We start from the raw sequence: 21,661 nt of genomic DNA on the forward strand, positions 1-21,661 counted from the left end.
CTCGTCGCCATGGGAACGGGCGCGCTCTCGGCCGCGGGCCGGCGCCCTGCCGCGGAGTCGCTGGGCGCCCCTCAAGTCCCGCCGTAGCGCCGCAGGCCAGGGCGGCCTGCGCGGGGCACCCCTGCGCAGCCCCGCCCGCCGCGAGCCGCAGGGGAAGCGCCGCGGGGCGGCTGCTCCGCCGCGGAAGGGCCAAGGCAGGCGGGCCTGTGGCGGTCCGCGCTCGCGCCTGCCCCCGCGGCCAGTTTACAGGCGCCTCGCTCTGCTTCAGAAAGGCAGCCACAACACGAATTCTGGCCAGGGAGCTTATTGAGGAAACGAAGAGCTGATGAAGTGGCTGAAGTGCCTGCCTGATGGGACGCAAATCAACTGGAAGGGTATTTCAGAGAAGCAGGTAACTCCCTGCACTTCGTAGGCCTCAGGGCAGTAACGGTACAGAACCCTGCAGTGTAACCCACGCTTTCTCAGTTGGCCCTCCAGCTGAGTGGGCACCAGCTCATTCTGCCTGCCTGCCTGCCTCTTCTTAATCAAACAGGCTGCTGAGTGCCAAAGACAAACGTCAAAGATGTTCAGATCTGCCTCTCATTTGGCTACTATAATAGCACTCAGTTTTAGTCCTCTTTCACCTTCTTTGATATGGCTGGTTTCTCAGGCCTTTGTTTTTCTCTTCCTCCAACCTGCTTTCAGCAGAGGTGACAGTGTATGAATCACAGAGGGAGTTGTTCAACAAGCATTCCTATTATCCTATCACTATATGCACAGATCCACTTTCAAGACACCATCTCTATCCATATGAATTGACACCCAGGCTCAGTTGGCCCTCCAGCTGAGTGGGCACCAGCTCATTCTGCCTGCCTGCCTGCCTCTTCTTAATCAAACAGGCTGCTGAGTGCCAAAGACAAACATCAAAGATGTTCAGATCTGCCTCTCATTTGGCTACTATAATAGCACTCAGTTTTAGTCCTCTTTCACCTTCTTTGATATGGCTGGTTTCTCAGGCCTTTGTTTTTCTCTTCCTCCAACCTGCTTTCAGCAGAGGTGACAGTGTATGAATCACAGAGGGAGTTGTTCAACAAGCATTCCTATTATCCTATCACTATATGCACAGATCCACTTTCAAGACACCATCTCTATCCATATGAATTGACACCCAGGCTTGAACACATTGTTCTCACAATACCCAGGCAGCCATTTGCAGCAAAAGGGCACAATCCCTCCGGCATATGTCATGTACAAGTCCCATTACAAGGGAGGGAGACCTGAGCAAAAGCATGTCTACCTGGGGGTTATGCTCAGAAGCTCCCAGTTGTCCAGGAGTTTTCCGCCAGTTTGTTTTATCCCTACCAATTCCACCAGGGCACCACTTTCCAAAGCATTCACTGTAACTTGTGGTCTTCTAAAAAGTCTGTTTATCAAAACAGATTAACATAACTTCAACAGTTATAAGGGATTTCCATTCAAGTTTCCCTTGGTTAAAAATATTTAAACATATCAAACACAAAATAGGCATCAAGCACAGAATTAGACTTCTACAACCCCAGTCATGATTATCAGGCAGAGGTGGTCTGCTTAGTGGTATGAAATGCAAATATTAGTGCTGGTGCAGTTTCCTCTTCTCAGTCCAGAAAGTCATGACTACTGCATAAAAAAGGTATGCAAGGAGAAGTAAGAAGGTGCAAGTCACTGGACCAATGCAAAACCATGAAGCAATGAAATACAACATGAACAAGGAAAGAAGAGTCCTGTAGCTTGCCAGAAATCTCAGGCTGATCCTTGGCTGCCGAATCTGCTGCAGCCTCTGTTTGATCAGAAAATGGCACCTGGCCTTCTCCATCTGGATGGAACTGGTGAGATGATAGCGGCAGAAGTTCCCAAGGAAGTCTCTTCTGGCACAGACACTCTCCATTTGGTCTGCAAACTAAATGGGATAAAGGCACAGTCAACACATAAAAGGAGCAAAGAATTGCATGCCCTGTGCTTGCTTGCTTTGCTCACATAGCATGTTGGTAAAACCCTTTTGCCTGAATGGTGGGATATGCAGGACAGATAAAGGAAGAACATTTTCACACTGTGCATATGCTATACCAAGAAGGCTGGACTTGCTCAGTGGAAGAGCCACATACAGTGAATGTCAGATGTTTGAGAGCCACAAGACATGAAGAAATATGTATGATTCACTTATTATGACTTTATGAATGTGTGCTCTTACTTATCAGTGTATTTTTTAATGTACATGGTAAGACACACAGACACCTGTAATACTAACTGTGCAATGGCCTTCCAAAGAAACACACCTTTAGAAACAAGAACTACTCAAAGCAAGTGTTATGTTAACCAAAAATAGAGGAGGGGTTTTTTTTTCTGTTGTCACAGACAGAATCCTTAGTGAGAAGTGCTGAGAATTTTTTGTTAGGATGTGATTTTCAAGTTAGAATTCTATCAGGGACCTTTGAAGGAGCTGCAGAAGGGTCAGGCAGCAATAGGAGAGCCATCTTCAGGGGCTGTCACATAAATACAAATTCTCTTTGGAGCTGTGACTGGTTCCCCCTCTCCACGGTCAAGAAGGGAGGTCAAGACACCTCTTTTGAATTTGGCTTTTTACAGTCAGCAGGAGCAGGTGGGGCATGCTGGGGCAAACTCTGGAGAGGCCACTGGCCCAACCCACTCTCTCCTTGAGGCTCAGGAAGAGAGTGGGTCAGGCTGGTGGGCTCGCAAGAGCTGCCCCAGCCTGCCCCACCTGCTCCTGCTGACAAGCGCCAAGGCTCTTCGGCTGTTCTACCTCTGCTGCTGCTCTGGGTGGCAAATCCAGTGGTGGTTTAGGAGGCAGGGGCAGTGTTTTCTTGAGGTCTCCGTGGTGGCTTCCATGGCTGTAGCCCTACCCCCAGCGAAGAAGCCAAAGATGGAGTAGTTGGAGTTGGGAGGGTGTTACTTTCGGCCCTTCCCTTCCCAGAGCTTGAGGTCAGCCTGGATCTGCTCCATCCTTGGCTTATTCAGTGAGGGCAGGGCCACAGCCGCCTCTGAAACATTGCCACTGCCTCCTGTAACACCCCTGGATTTGCCATCTGGAGCGGCAGCGGAAGCAGAACAGGCAAAGCACCCTTGCACTCATCAGCAGGAGCAGGCGGGGCATGCAGGGGGCAAACTGGCCAGGCTGCCAACCCAACTCAGGCCTTTTGAAGAGAGTGGGACAGGATGGCAGCTTCGAGAGAGCTCACTGCCATCATGCCTGTGCCTTCACTGGGATCTGGACTGTGGGGCAGGGGAGCCCTTGGCCCTCTGGAAGCCACAAAACAAATTCAAAGAGCCACAGGTGCCTCAGTCTGGCCACCCCTGCTCGAAACTGTGGGATTCACTGCCACAGAACAACGATCACCATCTTGGGCAGCTTTAAGAAGAAGTGGCATCAATTCATAGAGTCTCAGAGAATAGGAGGTCTGGCCATGAAAGGCACATGCAGCAGAAGAGCTGCAGGTGAGAGAACTAGGAAGCTGGGCTAGCAAAGCCTTTCACCTGATCAGGCAGGGCTTCTTAAGCATGTTTTCTAACAACCCTGTCAAGGTAGACCCTTAATATTCTCAACATACACATCAGGAATCAGGGTTTCAGGGAGCTGACTTGCAAGTTAAAAGGTTTTGGTTAGGATTTTTTTTATTTTTTGTAAAAGATGTTTTTTAATAATTCTTTCTATTGAAACTTTACAGTCTACACTTTTACAGATTACATTACAGTCTGTTAAAATTTACCAAATTAGATGTAAACTGGACATTTGAACATTGGGGTTACCTGAGCAAAAGCTCAGGCTTCACATAGACTTCTAGAAGGAAGGTAATGCTGGCTGGACAGAGTTCTGCACAGTCTCATATGGATGAGACAAGATAGTGAGGACACTCTAACTATTCTGAAAATAATGTACAGTCAATTCTGCATTATACAGTACAAGACCTAAGAGCTCACATAAGAATGTGGCTTCATGGTTTCATGGCTTATCAACCAAATAGTTGCCACCCTATTACCTCTGGGGAAGGGACAAGCAACATTAATTCAAAGAAGACATTGATAGGCCTTCTGCTTGCAGAACCAAGTTAAAAGCAGTTCCTCTGTTCTGCATGCCATGAGTGGAGCTGGCTGAAGCCAGGAGTCAGACTAGATGGCCCGGGAGGCCCCTTCTGACTCACTCTGTTTCTGTTTTATGTTAGGGTCCTCCATCCTGTACCTATGGCACCTATTCCTGATTCTCAAGTGCAAGATGTTGCACTTGTCTGCATCGAATGCCATCCTGTTGCCCCTACCCCCACCCACTTCCAGTCTGTCCAGATCCTTTTGGATTTGGATTACCTGCTCCTCAGTTGTGGCCACCGCCCCCACTTTCGTATCATCTGCAAATCTGGTCAGCAGACTGGTTACCCACTTCTCCAGATCACTGATAAAAAGGTTGCACAGAAATGATCGCAGAACTGAGCCCTGGGGGACTCTGCTCATCACTGGTTGCCATCCTGATGACTCCCCTCTGAATGTCACTCTCTGCTTGCAGTCAGTCAACCATGCCCTAATCCATCAGTCTATCCAGAAGCTCATCAATGAGCATCAGTCTATCCAGAAGCATATCAATTTCTCAACCAGGATATCATGCAGGACCTTGTCAAAGGCCTTGCCGAAATCCAGGTAAACCACATCCACTCCTTCTAGCCACCTTGCATCTTTGTCATAGAACTCCACAAAGGTTGTCCGGCAGGACCTATTTTTGCAGAAGCCAAAATGACTGCTAACCCCCCTTCCCTATCTAAGGTTTCTAGAGCTTTTCCTATAGAGCTTTATAAAAATAATGATAATAAAAATACAGTTCTCAACATTCAACTACAAACCTTAAAAAGTGCTTAAAAAACAATATATTCATAAGTATCTATTCATTTCCCTATAATACAGTGAAAACTGGGCAAAACAAAGATAAACAAAATAGGCAGTGAGCATGATCTATAAAAATGTCTTCTCTGCATAAAGATTGGGAGGGCATAAAGGAGGTCACATAAGAACATAAGGCAAGCCTTGCTGGATCAGACCAAAGGTCCATCCAGTCCAGCACTGTGTACACACCGTGGCCAACCAGTTGCCCAAAGAACTGCTCCAGCAGGATGTGTGCAAAACCTCTCCTGCCCAAGCTCAGCAACTGAGGCATGCAGGCATGACACTCTTTTAAAGAAGCAGCCCATAGCCAGACAAGGCTAGTAGCCACTGAAAGCCTCCACTCTCGACACCCCAAGCAATGCCAATGTGCACCATAATGGCAGGCAAAGGACCGGCACAAAAACCAAACAACATAACCATACATGGAGCCTTCTGAATAATAAAAGGAACCATCTGGAAAGAGGCCCATGTAACTACAGCCATGCAGCCTACACAGCAGACTGGATTGTTCAGGACAGTTCGGACAAAGGAGGTTGGAAAAGGAGTGGTTCTTGAAGTGGGGCCAGTATCTTTCATTAAGGGGGAAACAGAGCATAACAAACACTGCAAAACAATACCTTTTTACAGAGTGAGACAGAGGCAAGAGGGGTGACTGTACTGCATGAGAACGAAGGGAAGTTTTCCAGGTTGCTTACCTGTTCATTGATGGCTGAAGACAGCCGAAAAAGCAGTCGCACAAGAACAGTGTTTTCATAACTTCGGATAGGCTGAAGCTCAGGATCCCCTTGGTATTCTAATGGAAACCTGCGCAGACCATTGATGATCTAGGAATATAAAAAGTTTTCTGTCCTCAGTGCACTAAGCCCCAAGATACCATTTTCTGAGGGACAGGGTCTTAAAACATCTGAACAAAACCTCAGGTTTAGTAAATTTAGTAGTCCTGAAGGTGTTGCAGCATGACTCTGATAAAGTCCAATTTTTAGACATGCAATAGACCAATTTTTAGACACAAGTATGGATTTTTCCATTAGTTATGCCAGTGGCTTTAATTGCTTTTTTAAGATAACAACAGGTCTGTACTTCTTAGAAGAACACCATTAAAGAACCAGGGATTTTGGAGGAAAGAGACAACTCCTTAAACCTCAGAAGTCCTTAAAAAGAGAGCTGGACCAAGACGCTTTGGTCCAAGATCTCGAACCACTCACACATCTAATGAAAAAATGGATGATAACTGTAGCCTGACAAGACTGACCAGGTGGGCCCTCTTCTTACCTGGTACCTGCCAAGTGGTGTGAGAGTAAGCCCATTTTCGCTCTCTGTGCAATCAGGGAGCTGCTGCTTTCCGCTCTCTTGCTGGGCTGCTCCCCAGTTCAGCATCAGCTGGCTCAGCTGGGCTTCGTTTAACTAGCAGAAGTTGGACAATGGGGTAGAACAAAATGGCAAAGAAAAATGTTGGAAGTCAAGGTTCCCAATTGCACAACAGTAACCCCTGAAATCGTTCCATAAACAGACCGGGTCGAAAGTGGCCTCCTGGGCCATCTAGTCTGACCCCAGCTGGCATACCTACTATGTCATGAAATGAACATGCTTCCAGTTCATCTGTTTCTCAGTCAACACCAGCTCAAAAACCCTCATATTCTACAGTAACCAAAAACAGCATTCTGGGTGGGCCTAGGCAGACTTAGGTTAGGCAGACCTCCTTGTAGGGACAAGGAACACATTTTACCCTCACCTCCACTTGGGTAACCAAAGTACAATCGTGTGCATGGGGGTGGGGAGAGGGAGAAGGAGAGAGACCTTATGGTCCCTGCTTAGAACTGCAAAGCAGTTAACTCTTTAAAAGTTCAAGAACTTCAGACTTGGGGAACTTTTGGGATATAAAGACCATTGCAAAATTAGGATTTACTAGAAAAGAAATGCTGCTAGATGAGCACCCATGTTCTTAAAAACTCTTGCCTCAATTCATTTTCAGTGGTTACAAAGAAAAAGAGAAAGGAGTACAAAAGCAAATTTCCCATCCTTCCTGACAGAGAGTAACTTTTATGCAAGGCTTTTATGCAAAGTCCAGATAAAACTTTTGGAGAAACAAAGAAGCACTCATACCCGAAATATCTGACATAAATATTCCAGGGCCTTTTCCAAGTATTCATCTGTCTTTTTGATGCTCTCTTGTCCAATTTCATCCAAGTCATTGCCTATATAGGAACCATTCAAGTCAGCTGATCCAAACCAGATCCATGAAAGAAAGGAATGCCTGGCCATGGTCTCCACAGAATGGTCCGAGATTGATTTGGCTGTCTGCTGTGCCTGGCCAATAAGCTGGGCCAGTCGTAAAACCTGGAGGGAGAAAAAAATTGCAGACACTCGCACAGCTTTTGAAGAGAAAAACCATGCACCAACACTCCAACAAGCTTGCTCACCTGCTATACATGAGGAGAAAACAAAGGCTCTGTGAGAAATAAAGGAAACAAAGACAATGGAAAGGCTCATAATAGTGAGAGATCTAGTAACCCTAGACAGGGAAGGGAGGTTGGTGGTCACACAACACGGTTTCCGCAAAAACAGGTCCTGCCAGACAAACCTTGTGGAATTCTATGACAAGGTTTTGAGGTGTCTGGATGGATATGGTTTACCTGGATTTCAGCAAGGCCTTTGACAAAGTGCTGCATGATATCCTGGTTGAGAAATTGAGGAGTTTTGGGATGGACCAAGTGAACTGTTCAGTGGATTAGGGCATGGTTGACGGACTGAAAGCAGAGGATAGCCTTTAGTGGGGAACCCTTAAGATGGTGGCCGGTGATGAGCAGGGTCCCCCAGGGTTCTGTCCTCAAACCGTTCCTATTCAATCTTTTCATCAAAGACCTGGAAGAAGGGGTGACCAGTCTGCTGATCAAATGTGCAGACAATACTAAAATGGGGGCGGTATCTACAACCGAGGAGCAGGTACTCTGGATCCAGAAGGATCTGGACAGACTACGGAAGTGGGCAAGAGACAACAGGGTGGCGTTCAATGTGGATAAGTGCAAAGTCTTGCACTTGGAGCATAGGAATGGGTGACATAAGTACAGGTTAGGGGACAAGTGGCTGGAGAGCAGCTGAAGTCAAAGGGATCTTGGGGTACCGGGTGACTGCAGGCTAAACATGAGCAGTGCAACACTGCAGTCAAGAGGGTGAATGCCACCCTAGGATGCATAGCCAGAAGCATGGCTTCTAGGTTTTACTACCACTCTATATGACTCTGGTGTCCCTACAACTGAAGTACTGTGTTCAGTTCTGGGCTCTGCATTACAGGAAGGTTATAGCCAGGTTGGAATCGGTGCAGTGTAGGGCCACAAGGATGGTGGCCAGATTAGGGAAATCAGTCTTTTCAGCCTGGAAAAGAGAGGACTCCAAGGGGAGCTGTTGGTGACACATAGGTACGTGAGGGGGTGTCACAGTGAGGTGGGTAGAGACCTCTTCTCCCCTGCAGAGGAGGGCAGGATGTGTTCCAGTGAAGCAAAGCTCAGGGAACTAAGAATCAGTTTGGATGCCAGGAAGTACTTCCTGATGGTTAGGACCCCGAGGGTATGGAATGGGCTTCCATGGGAGGTGGTTGAGGCCCCATCGGGGAGGGTGTTCAAGGATAGGCTGCCCATGCACATGGTAGGCATGTCACAAGTGGAGCCGGCTGGAGGTGGGAGTCAGACTAGTTGGCCCAGGAGGCCCCTTCTGATTTGCTTTGTGTCTATGTTTCTAAAGCCTCCTTAAGGATGAAGAACTTTTTTTCTCAGACATCTGGTTTGCAAATCACTTAAAAGTTGCTGTGGCACAGAAGAAAGTCTCCTGCTTTTCCAAAATCCCCAAGTCAAGCAACACATTCAATTGGTGCCTGCTCCTTTGTCAAGAGACAGCAGTCACGCTTGTCTGCAGCCTCCCAGTTTCATGAGTACCACATGGCAACTTACCAGACTCCTGACTTCTGGCCCAAACATCTGCTTATATTGGAAGTCCTGTCCTTCAAGGCTGTAAACATGACTTTTCACCTTAAATGAAGCATCTGTGATGGTTGGAGTTCGGGAGGACAAGAAGCCCCCTCCAAGAGACGGACTCATGAAGAGGCGGTGCTGCCGGTGAGGAAGAGCAAGGTCTGTTTCCAGAAAGAGCTGCTCTCCTGCAAAGTGAGAGGCAAAGCTGAAACTCCCAAGTGCTCTCTCCTTGCCCTGTGGGGGGATGCCTCACTGCTTGCACTGCAACCAGCGGCCCCAAAGAAAGGGCCTTCATGTCTGCTTACTGGTGCTTCAGCTACAGTCAGGATGCAAACACATCAGCCAACAGGATGCAGCTGATCACATATAGGGTCTGGACATGGAAAGCTGAAGATCAAGCTCTTGCTCAGCAATTATGCTCCCTAAGAAACATTGACATGGTGGCAATGAGATCCTGAGAAATAGCAGGGGAAGTGCTTAGGCAAGTAGTCAGCCAGACTTCTCCACAGCCTCTCCCAGGGCCACAATTGCTTCTTTGACCTACATTTTATCCATGATCAAAGGAAAAAGAAGACCAAACTGTTGATTGGCCTGCAGACAGAGCATAAATGGATTTCTATTTTTTTGTCTTTACCTTTCTGGATCATTTCGGTGAGGTTGGGCTGGGAAAAAACCTTGGCCACTCTGAATACCATCAGGGCATTCTTGGGGCTGACCAAGTCTGTGCGGAGCACTCGATTCAGAAAGCCAATGAAGAGCTTGGTGTACATCAGCAGGTTCTCCTGAACAAAGGCAGCCCTTTAAAGAGAGAAGCAGTCAGAGAACTCTCAGACAGAAAGACTCTCCTCCCCTTCTGTACCTGCCTCGACAAGTCTTCTGACAACGAGCAGCATTATGCTGTCTTCTGGCTACTCAAGGCCAAGCTGCGAAGCCCTTCTGACTGCTGGTTCTTCCTGCCCCAGAGGCAGGGGAGTCTGCATTTGAAGGAAGGTACTCTCCCACCAACCTTTCTGTTGAAGGGGCTGGACGTGCTCAAGAATGTGAACCGAAGTTGTGCGCCTGACTGCTTGCCTCCTGGCCTTTCCTGATGTGTGTGTGTGGGGGGGGGTGCTCAGGGTTAAGGGGACCAGCAACTACCCTTTCTGGTTCAACCAAAGATGCCAACCAAACCCTGTAGACTCGCAATTAAGGGTTTGCTGATCACAGCAAGAGAGCACCTGCATTGCAGGACCTCCATTCAAAGCAAAATCACAATGGAAAGTGGAAACGTGGGCATACCAGGCAGAGCAAGTTCTCCCATGTCAGCAGCACGTTCCCCTCCATAACTGCATCTTTTGTCAGTGAGGGCAGGCTGCAGAAGTTGGGCAGCACGAGGAGGAAAGCAGTGCTTCACCACCTCGCCACCACCTCTCACTGCAGCCACCGCACCAGGTCCCAAGCAGTCCACAGCAGCGAACGCCAGGGACCACTGCAGAGCAACGGGGTGCTTTCCTCCTCCTCCTCCCTGGGGCCAGACAGCCTGACCCAGCCCAGCACTCACCATTTGTCTGTAACGCCGCGAGGCAGTAGCTCCATGGTCTGCAGCGGTTTCCCCGGAGCATACCTCCAAGGCTGCAAGTAGCTTAGCCACATCTCCAGCACCTGGGAAGCAAGTTCAGTTGCTCAAAACAGGCCCTTTTGATTGACTGTGCCTTTCTCAGCAACTAGTTTCTCTGGCAGACTGCTTGGTGATGTCAGGGCCAAGGGGCCAACGTCTGCACCTCAGCACAGATGAAGGCTGCGCTCCTCCAAAGAGAGGCTTGTGATTAGGGGCACCCTCCACGCCAGCAGTCGCGCCCATTGTCAACTGAGACACCAGCGAAGGCTGAGGAGCAGCTGCAGCCCAGAAGTCCGTCCAGGGATGGTGCAAAATACAGCTGCTGAATTGTCAAGCAGGGTCAATTTACAGGGAACACTCCTACTAAGGGACAGTCCATTTCAGCACATTAGCCCAGCGACTTCAGGCCTGGCTGCTTCAAGGACTGTTCTTCCGCATGAGCACAACAAAGCCCTTTCATCCAAGGCCCTCCAGCACCTGGCATGAAACTGGGCACTGATGGGGGGGTGGCTTCTTATGCATGCATGCATGCATGTATCTCATTTTATAAGCCCAACAACTGAAGCTTTCTGGGTGGTTAAGAAAAGTTAAAGTTAAAAAGACACACACAAATTAGTTTAAAAGAACAAAACTATAATAACAATTGCTATGATTCAGCAAGGGGCAGCTTTACTTTATACCAAGTAACGATGAACAGCAAGTTCTGTGACAAAATCTGCCCCTCCCTCTGCACATGTAACAGCGGGGAGGGGAGGGGAATGTCAAACCCCCATCATAAAGCATACAGCACAAGCAGGCTACCTTGCCCTAGAAGCATTCACTCGCTCACACCTCAGATTTAAGAGATGCAGAACTAGAAAAAAGGATCCTTGGTTGTAACAAAGACACTTCTGCCATACATACTCTTTCCTGTTTCTAAGAGCTGCATCACAAGTTTCTACATTTAAGGAAATGCATCCTAGTCATTTTGTAGCCTCTTCTATCCTAAAAAAAAATTTGCATTTCCTTCCTTCTTCAACACACAAGAGCCTTGAGGGTTCCTACAAATCCCATTTTAAAGATTGGGATAATAAAACAAATAATAAATGAAAACATACAGGGGGAAAGGGGGAACTTGAATTGCATGGCTGCTCAGCCCCAATATGGGCAGTCTTCCAAGTCCAACTGTGCTGTTTTCCTTTTCTTTAGTGGGGCTGAGCAATGTGATCTTACTTTAAAATAGAAGGTAGTATTCCCCGGACTTTTGTATGCTGGAAAGTATCAGCCAGAACTTTCCCAGGGTACACTGTAGTTATCCCAGAACACTCAGCACAATACCTACCACTCTGAAAGAGGCATCCAGAGGCCAGTGGCCAAAGCAGTGCTGCAGAAATATGTAGAGTTTCTGCTGAACAAACCGGGGAATCACAATCCTGCAAAGACACCCAACATAGAGAAGCCTCACAAAATAGGTAAACATGGAGGAAAGAGTCTGCCATTTTAACAGAACACAGTTTCAAGGCTTGTGAGATGAGATGGTGGTGTGGCAATACTGGAAAGCTGCAGCCATCCAAATTGAGGTGTTTTGCCACAGGTTGTTTTGACCCGCGCAGCTGCACTGGCAGGGGACTGCTTTGTTAAGAATCTGTCCAAAGATAACAGGTTCAAACTTAATATATAGTTTAAACTCAAGAGACCCCAAAATTCAGTACGCAGCAATCTCTGAAGGCAGGATCTTGCCTTTTGGGGCCTACCCGGTCCAAGTCCGAGCAGGCCAAGAACAGCACATACCTCTTGAATTCCTCCAGTGGACTGGCAGCATGGGAATGTCCCGCAGGAGCAGCTGCCTCTGGCTTCAAACTGTTGCTGAAAGCATGCAGGTGCTTCACCAGCAGCCGGATAACCAGGACGTGTTCCTCTGTGGGTTTGAACGACTCCTGGACGGGGAGCAGCAGCAGGAAGAGGAGGAGCAGGAGGAGAGAGCAGTAAATTCTTTCCCCACCATCGAGGAAGAGCAGGGCAGAGACACCAAAGAGCAGGGAAGGGAGCAGGAGAAAACAGTGCACCCCATCCCTCACCAGAAGTCCCTCAGCAAGGTGCCGGTTCCTGTGGTTGAGGAACCCGAAGCACTCCTCTGACACCATGCCCTGCCAGTCATTTGTCTCCGCCAACCCTCCTTTCCCTGGTTGTAGCGAAAGCGAGGAAAAGGCCACTTGGGTTTTCAGGCCCTGTGAGTTTCCTGCCCATAGCCTCGAAGTCCTGAGTGATCGGGCTGTGTCATCCATCCCCACATGGATCACCAAGAGTGGCCAATGATCTTCCAGGGGAAGAAGACATGCTAGCCTGCCTGTCACACTCCAGATGCGTGTGCCCGGTAAACAGCTGACTTCCCTCACCTCTATGTGTCTGGCCAGCACACCACTGCCTCTGCGTCCCTTAGTAAGGAGTCCCCAACAATAATCTGTCTGCCCCATCTCCCTGTGCAGATGGGGGGGTTGTGTCTCAGCAGTGGCCCCAGGCCACGCTTGATCCCTGGCCAATCTGGGGAGCGGGGGAGATTCCACCTTCGCCTCCTGCAGGTGGCATGTCTCCATGCCTCCCTGGTGGCTCCTGGTGACCCCTCTCTCCCTGCCTGGAAGGGGACTTTTCCCAGCTGGCCTAGAGGTCCTCTTGGGCAGTGTTCCCCCTGCCTTAACTGCCATGGGGAGGCAATGGCCTCCTCTAGCCCCCCCACCTTCTCCTTGAGGAGGGACACCAACTTGCACTTGGCACAAGATCAACAAGTCTTCCTCCGACACAAAAATCTTTGGTGCTTAAGACTGCCAAAACTGTGGTGGAGGAGTATCTGACGTGGCTCGTTTATCTGAGCTATCGAGACTGCCTCACTCCTCAAGTCATGCAGGAACCTACCAGATTGGGGCACTTTGTTTTCTTCTGTTCTCTACTTGAGGCAAACCCCAATGCTAGTTTAAAGGCCTGGTCTGCAGAAGGATCTGTTTTACAGATGGCAGGCGAATGACTGTTAGGATCCCAAGGATAATGGGATGGGCTTCACAGGGTCATTAATGAAGAACCAGGTTCTGTTCAGCCTCTAAGCAAATGCTGCAGTCATATTTTAAAGCAATCTAATGCAGTGAAGACTAGAAAGTTGCTTTTTAGAAGAAAAGAAACCAGGACTCTCAAGATCAGCTAAATTACAATGTCGCTTTGAGGTACCTCATTCTTGTCTCCTAGTTTCAGACACCAAAAAGAGCTGAAAGAATGCAGGAAACCCAAAAACCAATGAAAGCAAACATGACTTGCAAGAAACATGCATGCCCATCCTGAAAGCTTGGCACCCCAAAAAAGTTATTTCAGGTGGTTTACCGGTACCAGATTGCAATTATCTTCCACAAACACTTCATCAAGGCAAGAAACATGCTCTGCACAAGCTCCTCTTCCAAGCAAAATTAATTATCTGAAGCAGGGAAAGAGTATGAACAGACTGAGCCACCTAGCAAGGCAAGCTGCTCCATGGGCATTGCAAGCCCTTCTCAAGAGAGTGGCTTGCAAGGGAGCTTCATCCCCGAGGGCATGGGTGCCGCTGGTGGAGCCATTGCAGGTTGCCTGCCCTGGACACGAGGCATTCCCAATGTGTCCTTTGCCTGGACACACCCTCACATAGCAACTTCCAGCACAGGCAAGGCCTGAGAATGTTGCTGGCACCTTCCTGCCATGCACAAGGGCTGCCGTAGCAGCACTTGCCATAGCACTTTGGGAGAAGGCTTCCAGGAGACAGCTGCTATCCATCCACCTCAGCCTTATGCCCAAGAGTGGGAGATCGGCAGGTCTGGACTTGGCCTTGCCTCTCTTCACCTGCAGCAGAGGATGCCAGGCCACACACTTGTTCCAGCATCAGAACTGGGCATCCTCCAAAGCTGCTTGACACCAGCAGCCTGCAGGGCTCCTCCCAGCACCAACCAGTCCCTCGCCACTACACCACTCCTACCCCTGATCCAAGATAACAGTGAGGACTCCTCCAAGGAGGCCCTGTGAACCAGAGGCAAAACATCCCGGGGGCACACAAGTCCATGGGTCAAAGGTGCTGCACTCCCATTCGGGGTGCTACTTTTGCCCACCCCCTATTTTGCAGGAGGTATGAAGGGTTTTCAACAGATAAAAAAGTTAAAATGAAAAGATGAAAATATACTTGATAGGTGTGGAGGGCCTGGTAGCTGGATTGGGCAGGATTACAGTGGAGGGTGCTGGATATACTGAGTCGGTGGTGGAGAACTTCCAGCTGAGAGACAACACAAGAGGGAAAGGGAAGCAGGAGGAAATGGAGAGACAGAAAAACAAACCGTGAGGATGAGCCCAAGGAGGAGGAAGGAGAAACAAAAAAGACAAGAACACGTCAGGTGCAGCAGCTGACAGAGACATGTGGCAGCAGCACCGTGCACCAAGCCTCTTCTTCACACTTGTTGGAAGCAGCCCCTCCTGGCTCAGGACAGGCCACTGGGCCCCTCTGTGTGGGCATCCCAAAGCATGCTCTGGCCTGAAGCCCAAACACTGGCTCCCCACAAGATTGCAATACTAGCAGGTAGGGTGTGTGAGGGGGAAGGGGCTGCATGCAGCTCTGGAGGCTGGCCCTGCCTGTGGATTTTCCGGAGGAATCTAGCTAAAAACAGAGATAGTGTCCTGCTCTTGCATGACAGAGACCTGATCTGACACCTGAGACCTGGGAGCAGCTGCCAGTCAGTCCCTTGCACACTCATCCTGCATTTCCCCCTTCCTCTGCTGCTTTCTTGTTTTCTTTAGACTGCAAGCCTCTGGAAACAAGGATTGCATAAGGAAGCCTTACTCCATGTACGTAGATGAACGGTTCTACACATGGCTATGACAATAGTGGTGAATTCCCAAGACGTGCAGTGGTATTTGCCATGGGCCTTCCCCTCATGCTTCAGCACAGTGTGGATTTCACTGGAAGTCCTGGGCTGGCCTGCGGCACGTGCTGCCCCTATCAGGCCTTGAGGAAGCAGCCACAGGCCATCGGCCAATACAAGGCTATGAGTGGGCCTTGATGTGTATGGGTCCAATCACATGTGACAACCAGTTGGGCTGGCCTTGGATACAGCTGGGTGTTTGTCTTCAGGCCAAAGAGGAGGCTGGGCGGATGGAGCCAGCAGGCAAGGGAGTGCCACAGCCACACAAAGACGGGTGCAAAAGGCCAAGAAGCTTATGGACTCGCGGCACAGAAAGCTTTCAGGAGAGCAGGCCATGACACCAGGGGGTTACTGGAGTTACTCCAAGCCATTTCCCCAAACTAGGCCACGTCTGGACTAGCCAGGCTGTCTGCCCGTGACTGCTGTTCTTCACGTGGCCATCTGGACATTTGTCCTTGTGGGTTCTATGCCTGTACAGGCCTGTTGTTGGGAAGGCTCTGCAGCTAATCATTCCCTTGGGCAGAAGCCCCACCCCTTCCTGCACCCCCATCTGTGAGAGGGGGCCCACCCACTCCCTTGGCTCCACTGAGACTGCCCACTGGTCCCAGGACTGAGGGAGCTGTGCGGTCCTGCTCCAGTCCAGCCCCCGTGCTCCCGGTAGAGGGGGGCAGCTATTTTTGGTTCAATGCCACGGGGGCTGGGGGTGAAACCTGACCTCCTCCTCTGTGGTCTCTCTGAAGCACAGCAACAGGAGACTAGCCAGCTTATCTTGAAAAGGAAAGAGGGATGGTGAGGACTGCTCTGCCAAGGGAGCAGTCTACCCTTGCATGGATGTCCAGCCTGCAGTGCTAGTCTGGTGCCTGACAGCCGCTGAGGGTGCAGACCAAGCAGCTGCCCTGCAAAGAAATTCCTGCAAGGAGGGCTGTGGATGTTGCTATTGCTCATGTGAGGCGAGTTCTTGGAAGGGCCAAGAGTTGCAGACCGGCTAGCTTGTAGGCCAGGGAGAGGTGCTCGTGACCCAGGCGGCTAGTCTCCGAGCAAGCAGCAGGGGCGTTAGCGCTTTTCAGAAGAACATGTGCAGGAATAGAATGAGCTCGACTGAGGCGTCCCACACATCAAGGGCCTCCTATCACACAAAGGTGGAGAATACTGCCATTTGGCAAGGCCAGGCCTTTTATGTTGATGCCTTGAGGGAAGTTTTGAGGATAAGTCCCATGTCCTGTGGCAGAGTATTGGCTGTGGTGTTTATGGTGCACTGTGCCATGCCACGAGGTGTTGAGTGTTTGTGCTGGAGTGCAGGATTTTGCCCCAGTGTTGTGATATCAGGTCTGGGCTGTAAGGGAGACAGACGATTGTCCCATGGCAGAGCCACAAAAGTCATGGCTGCCACAGTCACCAGGGGCAGTCTGTTTCTTTCCTGCTCATCTTTGTGAGCACTCTCATGATGGGGGAAAGGAAGAGGAGCAGTAGAACAGTGCCCCCAACCAGCATTGGAAGATAGCTTTTCCCAAGGGGCCAGTCCCTTGCTCTGCCCGGGAGCAGAAGTTTGTGCAGGCTGTGGTACAGACTTCAGTGAACAAGCAGACTACCAGGTTGCCCAGTATGCTGACAATACCTTGGAGGGCTCCAGTGCTCAACTGCCATTTCTGCACGTTGAGGCTGATGCAGCTGAGTGTGTCCACCATTGTGTTGCTTGTTCCTGCTATATGGATGGCTGTGAGGGTCATGCTTCTGCTGATGCACCAGTCCCAGACCCCAATGGTCAGTTTTGTTGTGGAATCGACTGTGTTCCACCCTGCTCATTGAGACAGAATACCACAGTGGTTTTGTCTGTGGATATGCGGACTTGGCATCCATGTAGGGATGTCTGGAAGGTAGTCAGGGCTTTGAGTATGGCTAGCATCTTGAGGAGGTTGATGTATCTGCTGGTCTGTTATCGAATCCAGATCCCCTCAGCTTCTCAGGTTGCCACAGCATGTTCCCTATCCCACACCAACATGTCCATGAGTAGACCACTGTTATGCATTTAGTGAGTGCTGGAGGCAGCTGAGAGCCCGAAGTAGACTACAGACAATGGTAACATCTCTTCTCCAATCCAAAAGCAAAAGGAGTGTCTATAACCATGGCCTAGGGTACTGTGGAAGCAAGCACCTTCCAAGTCCTTGCAGGAGAGACAGGATGTTCTGGAGGGTGACCATTCTGAACTTCCTTGGTGTGATAAGCAATTGATGCCTCTGAAATTTAGGTTTGGTCTGAGTCCCCCATCTCATTTCAGTACCACAAAGTAGTAAGAGTCAAAGCCCCAGGACAGGTCAAAATAAGGGACTCTCTCTATGACACCTAGTGACTTAACTTCTGACATCAGCATAATGGAGAGAGCTGTGCTCCTTATGGTACTGAAAGGTGGGAGGGTGTTGAATTTGATCCAGCAGCCTCATTACATAATGGAAAGAAAGATATTATCACTTCCTATGTGGGAAGGCCCCTTCATGGATTGCCATGGCAAAGGGGCTTGTGTAGCTCAAAGAAGCTATGAGCTAAGCTGTGCAGGGGCACCCAAGACGGAAAGGTCATAGCAGGGAGCTCTGACAAAAGCTGATCCACTGAAGAAGGAAATGGCAACCCACTCCAGTACTCTTGCCATGAAAACCCCATGGACAGTACCAAAAGACAAAAAGATATGACAGCAGAAGATGAGCCACTCAGGTCGGAAGGTGTCCAATGTGTTACTGGGGAAGAGCGGAGGGCTAGTACTAGTAGCGCCAGAAAGAATGAAGCAACTGGGTCAAAGCTGAAAGGACACTCAGTTGTGCATGTATCTGGTGGTGAAGGGAAAGTCTGATGCTGTAAAGATCTATACTCCATACGAACCTGGAATGTAAGATCCATGAATCAAGGTAAGCTGGACATGGTAAAACATGAGATGACAAGACTGAACATCAACATCTTGGGAATCAGAGAAATAAAATGGACAGGAATGGGTGAATTTAATTCAGATGACCATCAGGTATACTACTGCGGGCAAGAATCCCTCAGAAGAAATGGAGTAGCCTTCATAGTCAATAAAAGAGTAGGAGAAGCAGTACGGGGATACAATCTCCAAAATGACAGAACGATCTCAGTTCGAATCCAAGGCAAACCATTCAACATCACAGTAGTCCAAGTCTATGCCCCAACCACTGGTGCTGAAGAGGCTGAAGTTGACCGGTTCTATGAAGGCCAACAACACCTTCTAGAAGTAACACCAAAAAATGATGTCCTTATCATCATGGAGGATTGGAGCGCTAAAGCAGGAAGCCAAAAGATAACTGGAATAACAGGCAAGTTTGGCCTTGGAATACAAAATGAAGCAGGGCACAGGCTGGTAGAATTTTGTCAAGAGAATACGATGGTCATAGCAAACACTCTTTTCCAACAACCCAAGAGACGACTCTACAAATAGACATCACATCAACACAGAAATATGATTCACTAAGTGCTGCAGCCAAAGATGGAGAAGCTCTATGTGTTGTTGTTATAAGTCGCAAAGTCGTGTCTGACCCATCGTGACCCCATGAACAACATTCCTCCAGGCCTTCCTGTCCTCCACCATCCCCCGGAATCCTCTTAAGCTCACACCAACTGCTTCAGTGACTCCATCAAGCCATCTCATTCTCTGCTGTCCCCTTCTTCTTTTGCTATCTATTGTTCCCAGCATTAGGCTCTTCTCCAGGGAGTCCTTCCTTCTCATTAGGTGGCCAAAGTATTTGAGTTTCATCTCTAGTATCTGGTCTTCTAAAGAGCAGTCAGGGTTGATCTCCTCTAACTGACTGGTTTGATAACCTTGCGGTCCAAAGGACTCGCAGGAGTCTCCTCCAGCACCACAATTCAAAGGCCTCAATCCTTCGGTGCTCAGCCTTCCTTATGGTCCAGCTTTCACAGCCATACATTGCAACTGGAAAAACCAAAGCCTTGACTATACACACTTTTGTTGGCAGGGTGATGTCTCTGCTTTTTAGTTTGCTGTCTAGATTTGCCATAGCTTTCCTCCCCAGGAGCAAGCGTCTTTTAATTTCTTGGCTGTGGTGATCTTGGAGCCCAGGAGAAGCGCTATACAGTCAGTTAAAACAAGGCCAGGAGCTGACTGTGGCTCAGATCATGAGCTTCTCGTAGCAAAATTTAGGCTTAAATTGAAGAAAGCAGGGAAAAGCACTAGGCCACTCAGGTATGACCTAAATCATATTCCTGATGAATATACAGTAGAGGGACAAATAGATTTAACAGATTAGATCTGATAGACAGATTACCGGAAGAACTATGGACGGAGGTTCACAACATTGTACAAGAGATAGCAACTAAACCGGGCTGTCTGGAGACTCCCTTCCCTGAGACACAGAGATTTGATTGTTTTGTTTGTGCTGTGCTATGTTTTTCTTCCAATTTAAATTTAAGTTTATTTTATCCTTGTGTGTGTGCGCGAGTGGGTTTTTGTCTGGGATAACTGGGCGAGTGAGAGGAACTACAGAGCTAACAAAACAGGGGACCAAGGTAAGGTCTCAGAAGGGGTACTGATGGCAAACCAGGAGATGGCCTTGGCAGGAGTCACGGGTGTTGCTGTCCGCTGCGACAGCTGCGACATGTTCGCCCTTCTCCCCCAGGAGAGGCAAAGATACACTTGCCCTCGGTGCAAGATGGTGACCCTGCTAGAAGAGGAGGTGAGGTGCCTGAGGGCCGAGAGAGCTCTCCAGGCCCCCCGGGAGCAGCCCCCCTCTGGACAGAGGGTCGAGGGAGAGGCCACGGGAGAAGCAGCCGTGGAGACATGGAGGTATGTCACCCACAGGAGGAGGAGGCCAGCACGGCCTCCTCCTTCTCCTGGCACCAATCTGGAACTGGGAAACAGGTTCTCTCCACTTGGGGAGGCTGGGGCTAATGAGGCCTCAGGGGACCAGCAGGACCCCCAGCCTGGGACAACAAGCAGCAAGGGGGCCGCTGCAGGAGAGGCGAGGGCCAGGGCACGGCCGCCCACCAGCACCGTGAAGGTACGGCAGCGGGTGATTGTTGCTGGGGATTCCCTGCTGAGGGGCACTGAGGCGGCAGTGTGCCGCCCCAACCTGGAGACAAGGGAGGTCTGCTGCTTGCCGGGCAACACATCCGGCATGTGAAGGACAGAGTGGAGCATCTTGTTCGCTCCGGGGGTCACCAGACGCTCCTGGTGATCCATGTGGGCAAAAACGACGTGGCCAGGCAGGGTGTGGTTGGGATCACCAGGGACTTTTAGGCCTTCGGGAAGAAACTCGGAGAGCTAAAGGCCCAAGTGGCCTTCTCATCAATCTTACTGGTCCGGGAATTTGGGCCAGGAAGGGACAGGGGGCCTCCGAGGTGAACGACTGGCTTAGGGTGTGGTGCCAGAAGGAACGCTTCAGGTTCCTCGACCACAGCACTCTTGCCAATGGACTTCTGGCAAGAGACAGGTTACACCTCACGAGGATGGGGAAAAGATCCTTTGGAGATGCTCTAGTGAGCTTCGTCCAGAAGACTTTAAACTGAGCCGGGGGGGGGGGGGTGTTCAGGCCCCCCAGGAACGTGTCTGCACTGAACAAGTGTAGGGGAAGTATCAGGGCTCTGGGAGCAGGGTTTTAGAGATACTGCAGGGACTGACAGGACTCCTTCAGAGGGGCCAGGTATCAGGGAGGATGGGAGGAAGGAGGAGACTGGGAACTCCAAGGAAAGGAAGCGGTGGGAAGGAGCTGAGGTGCATGTACACCAATGCTAGGAGCATGGGTGATAAGCAGGAAGAGCTTGAAGCTCTCCTGAGAATAGGAGGGTATGACCTGGTGGGAACCACAGAAACTTGGTGGGATGAAAGGCAAGTCTGGAATGTGAACATAGAAGGGTATCACCTTTTTAGAAAGGACAGGAAGGGAAAGAGGGGTGGGGGCATGGCTTTATATGTAAGGGAAGATTCTAAGGATATCTCGGGGGAGAGACATAGTAATTATGGGAGATTTCAGTCTCCCAGATATTACTTGGGAGACTCACTGGGCGGTGACAGCCAGGTCACGTCGCTTCCTAGAAGCTACTGAGGGAGCGTTTTTCACACAGTGGGTCTGAGAGGCGACGAGGAGGGGAAACATCCTTGACTTGGTCTTGCCCAATAGGGAGCAGCTGATAGATGAAGTACACATTAGGGGAGCTCTGGATGCAAGTGATCACTCCATCCTTTGCTTTGAGATCAGGGGACTGTGGACGGGCAGCAGGTCGAACACTAGAAGCTGGGACTTCAAGAGGGCCAACTTTGGCCAACTGAAGGCCAGACTGGG

General features: G+C 49.7%; 1 protein-coding gene across 3 annotated transcripts in view; it reads right to left on the reverse strand.

The window, feature by feature from the left end:
* Window positions 1-1,383: 1,383 nt before the first annotated feature.
* The window catches only part of SMPD4 (sphingomyelin phosphodiesterase 4), a 41,024-nt gene continuing 20,746 nt past the window's right edge, over window positions 1,384-21,661 (reverse strand). For 2 of the 3 annotated variants that reach the window (XM_044432651.1, XM_044432650.1), the window contains 10 exons: window positions 14,630-14,719; window positions 12,232-12,377; window positions 11,783-11,873; window positions 10,405-10,505; window positions 9,499-9,662; window positions 8,844-9,049; window positions 7,003-7,236; window positions 6,172-6,303; window positions 5,595-5,723; window positions 1,384-1,915 (listed from right to left, as the gene is read on the reverse strand). In XM_044432651.1, the coding sequence (XP_044288586.1) occupies window positions 1,589-1,915; window positions 5,595-5,723; window positions 6,172-6,303; window positions 7,003-7,236; window positions 8,844-9,049; window positions 9,499-9,662; window positions 10,405-10,505; window positions 11,783-11,873; window positions 12,232-12,377; window positions 14,630-14,719 (1,620 nt within the window). In that variant the 3' untranslated portion in view covers window positions 1,384-1,588. The remainder of the gene's footprint in view (window positions 1,916-5,594; window positions 5,724-6,171; window positions 6,304-7,002; window positions 7,237-8,843; window positions 9,050-9,498; window positions 9,663-10,404; window positions 10,506-11,782; window positions 11,874-12,231; window positions 12,378-14,629; window positions 14,720-21,661) is intronic. The other variant, XM_044432652.1, reaches the window with a different exon arrangement.

Source organism: Varanus komodoensis, unplaced genomic scaffold, assembly GCF_004798865.1.
Source record: "Varanus komodoensis strain SLA01 unplaced genomic scaffold, ASM479886v1 scaffold246, whole genome shotgun sequence".
In the NCBI taxonomy this organism is placed as follows: domain Eukaryota; kingdom Metazoa; phylum Chordata; class Lepidosauria; order Squamata; family Varanidae; genus Varanus; species Varanus komodoensis.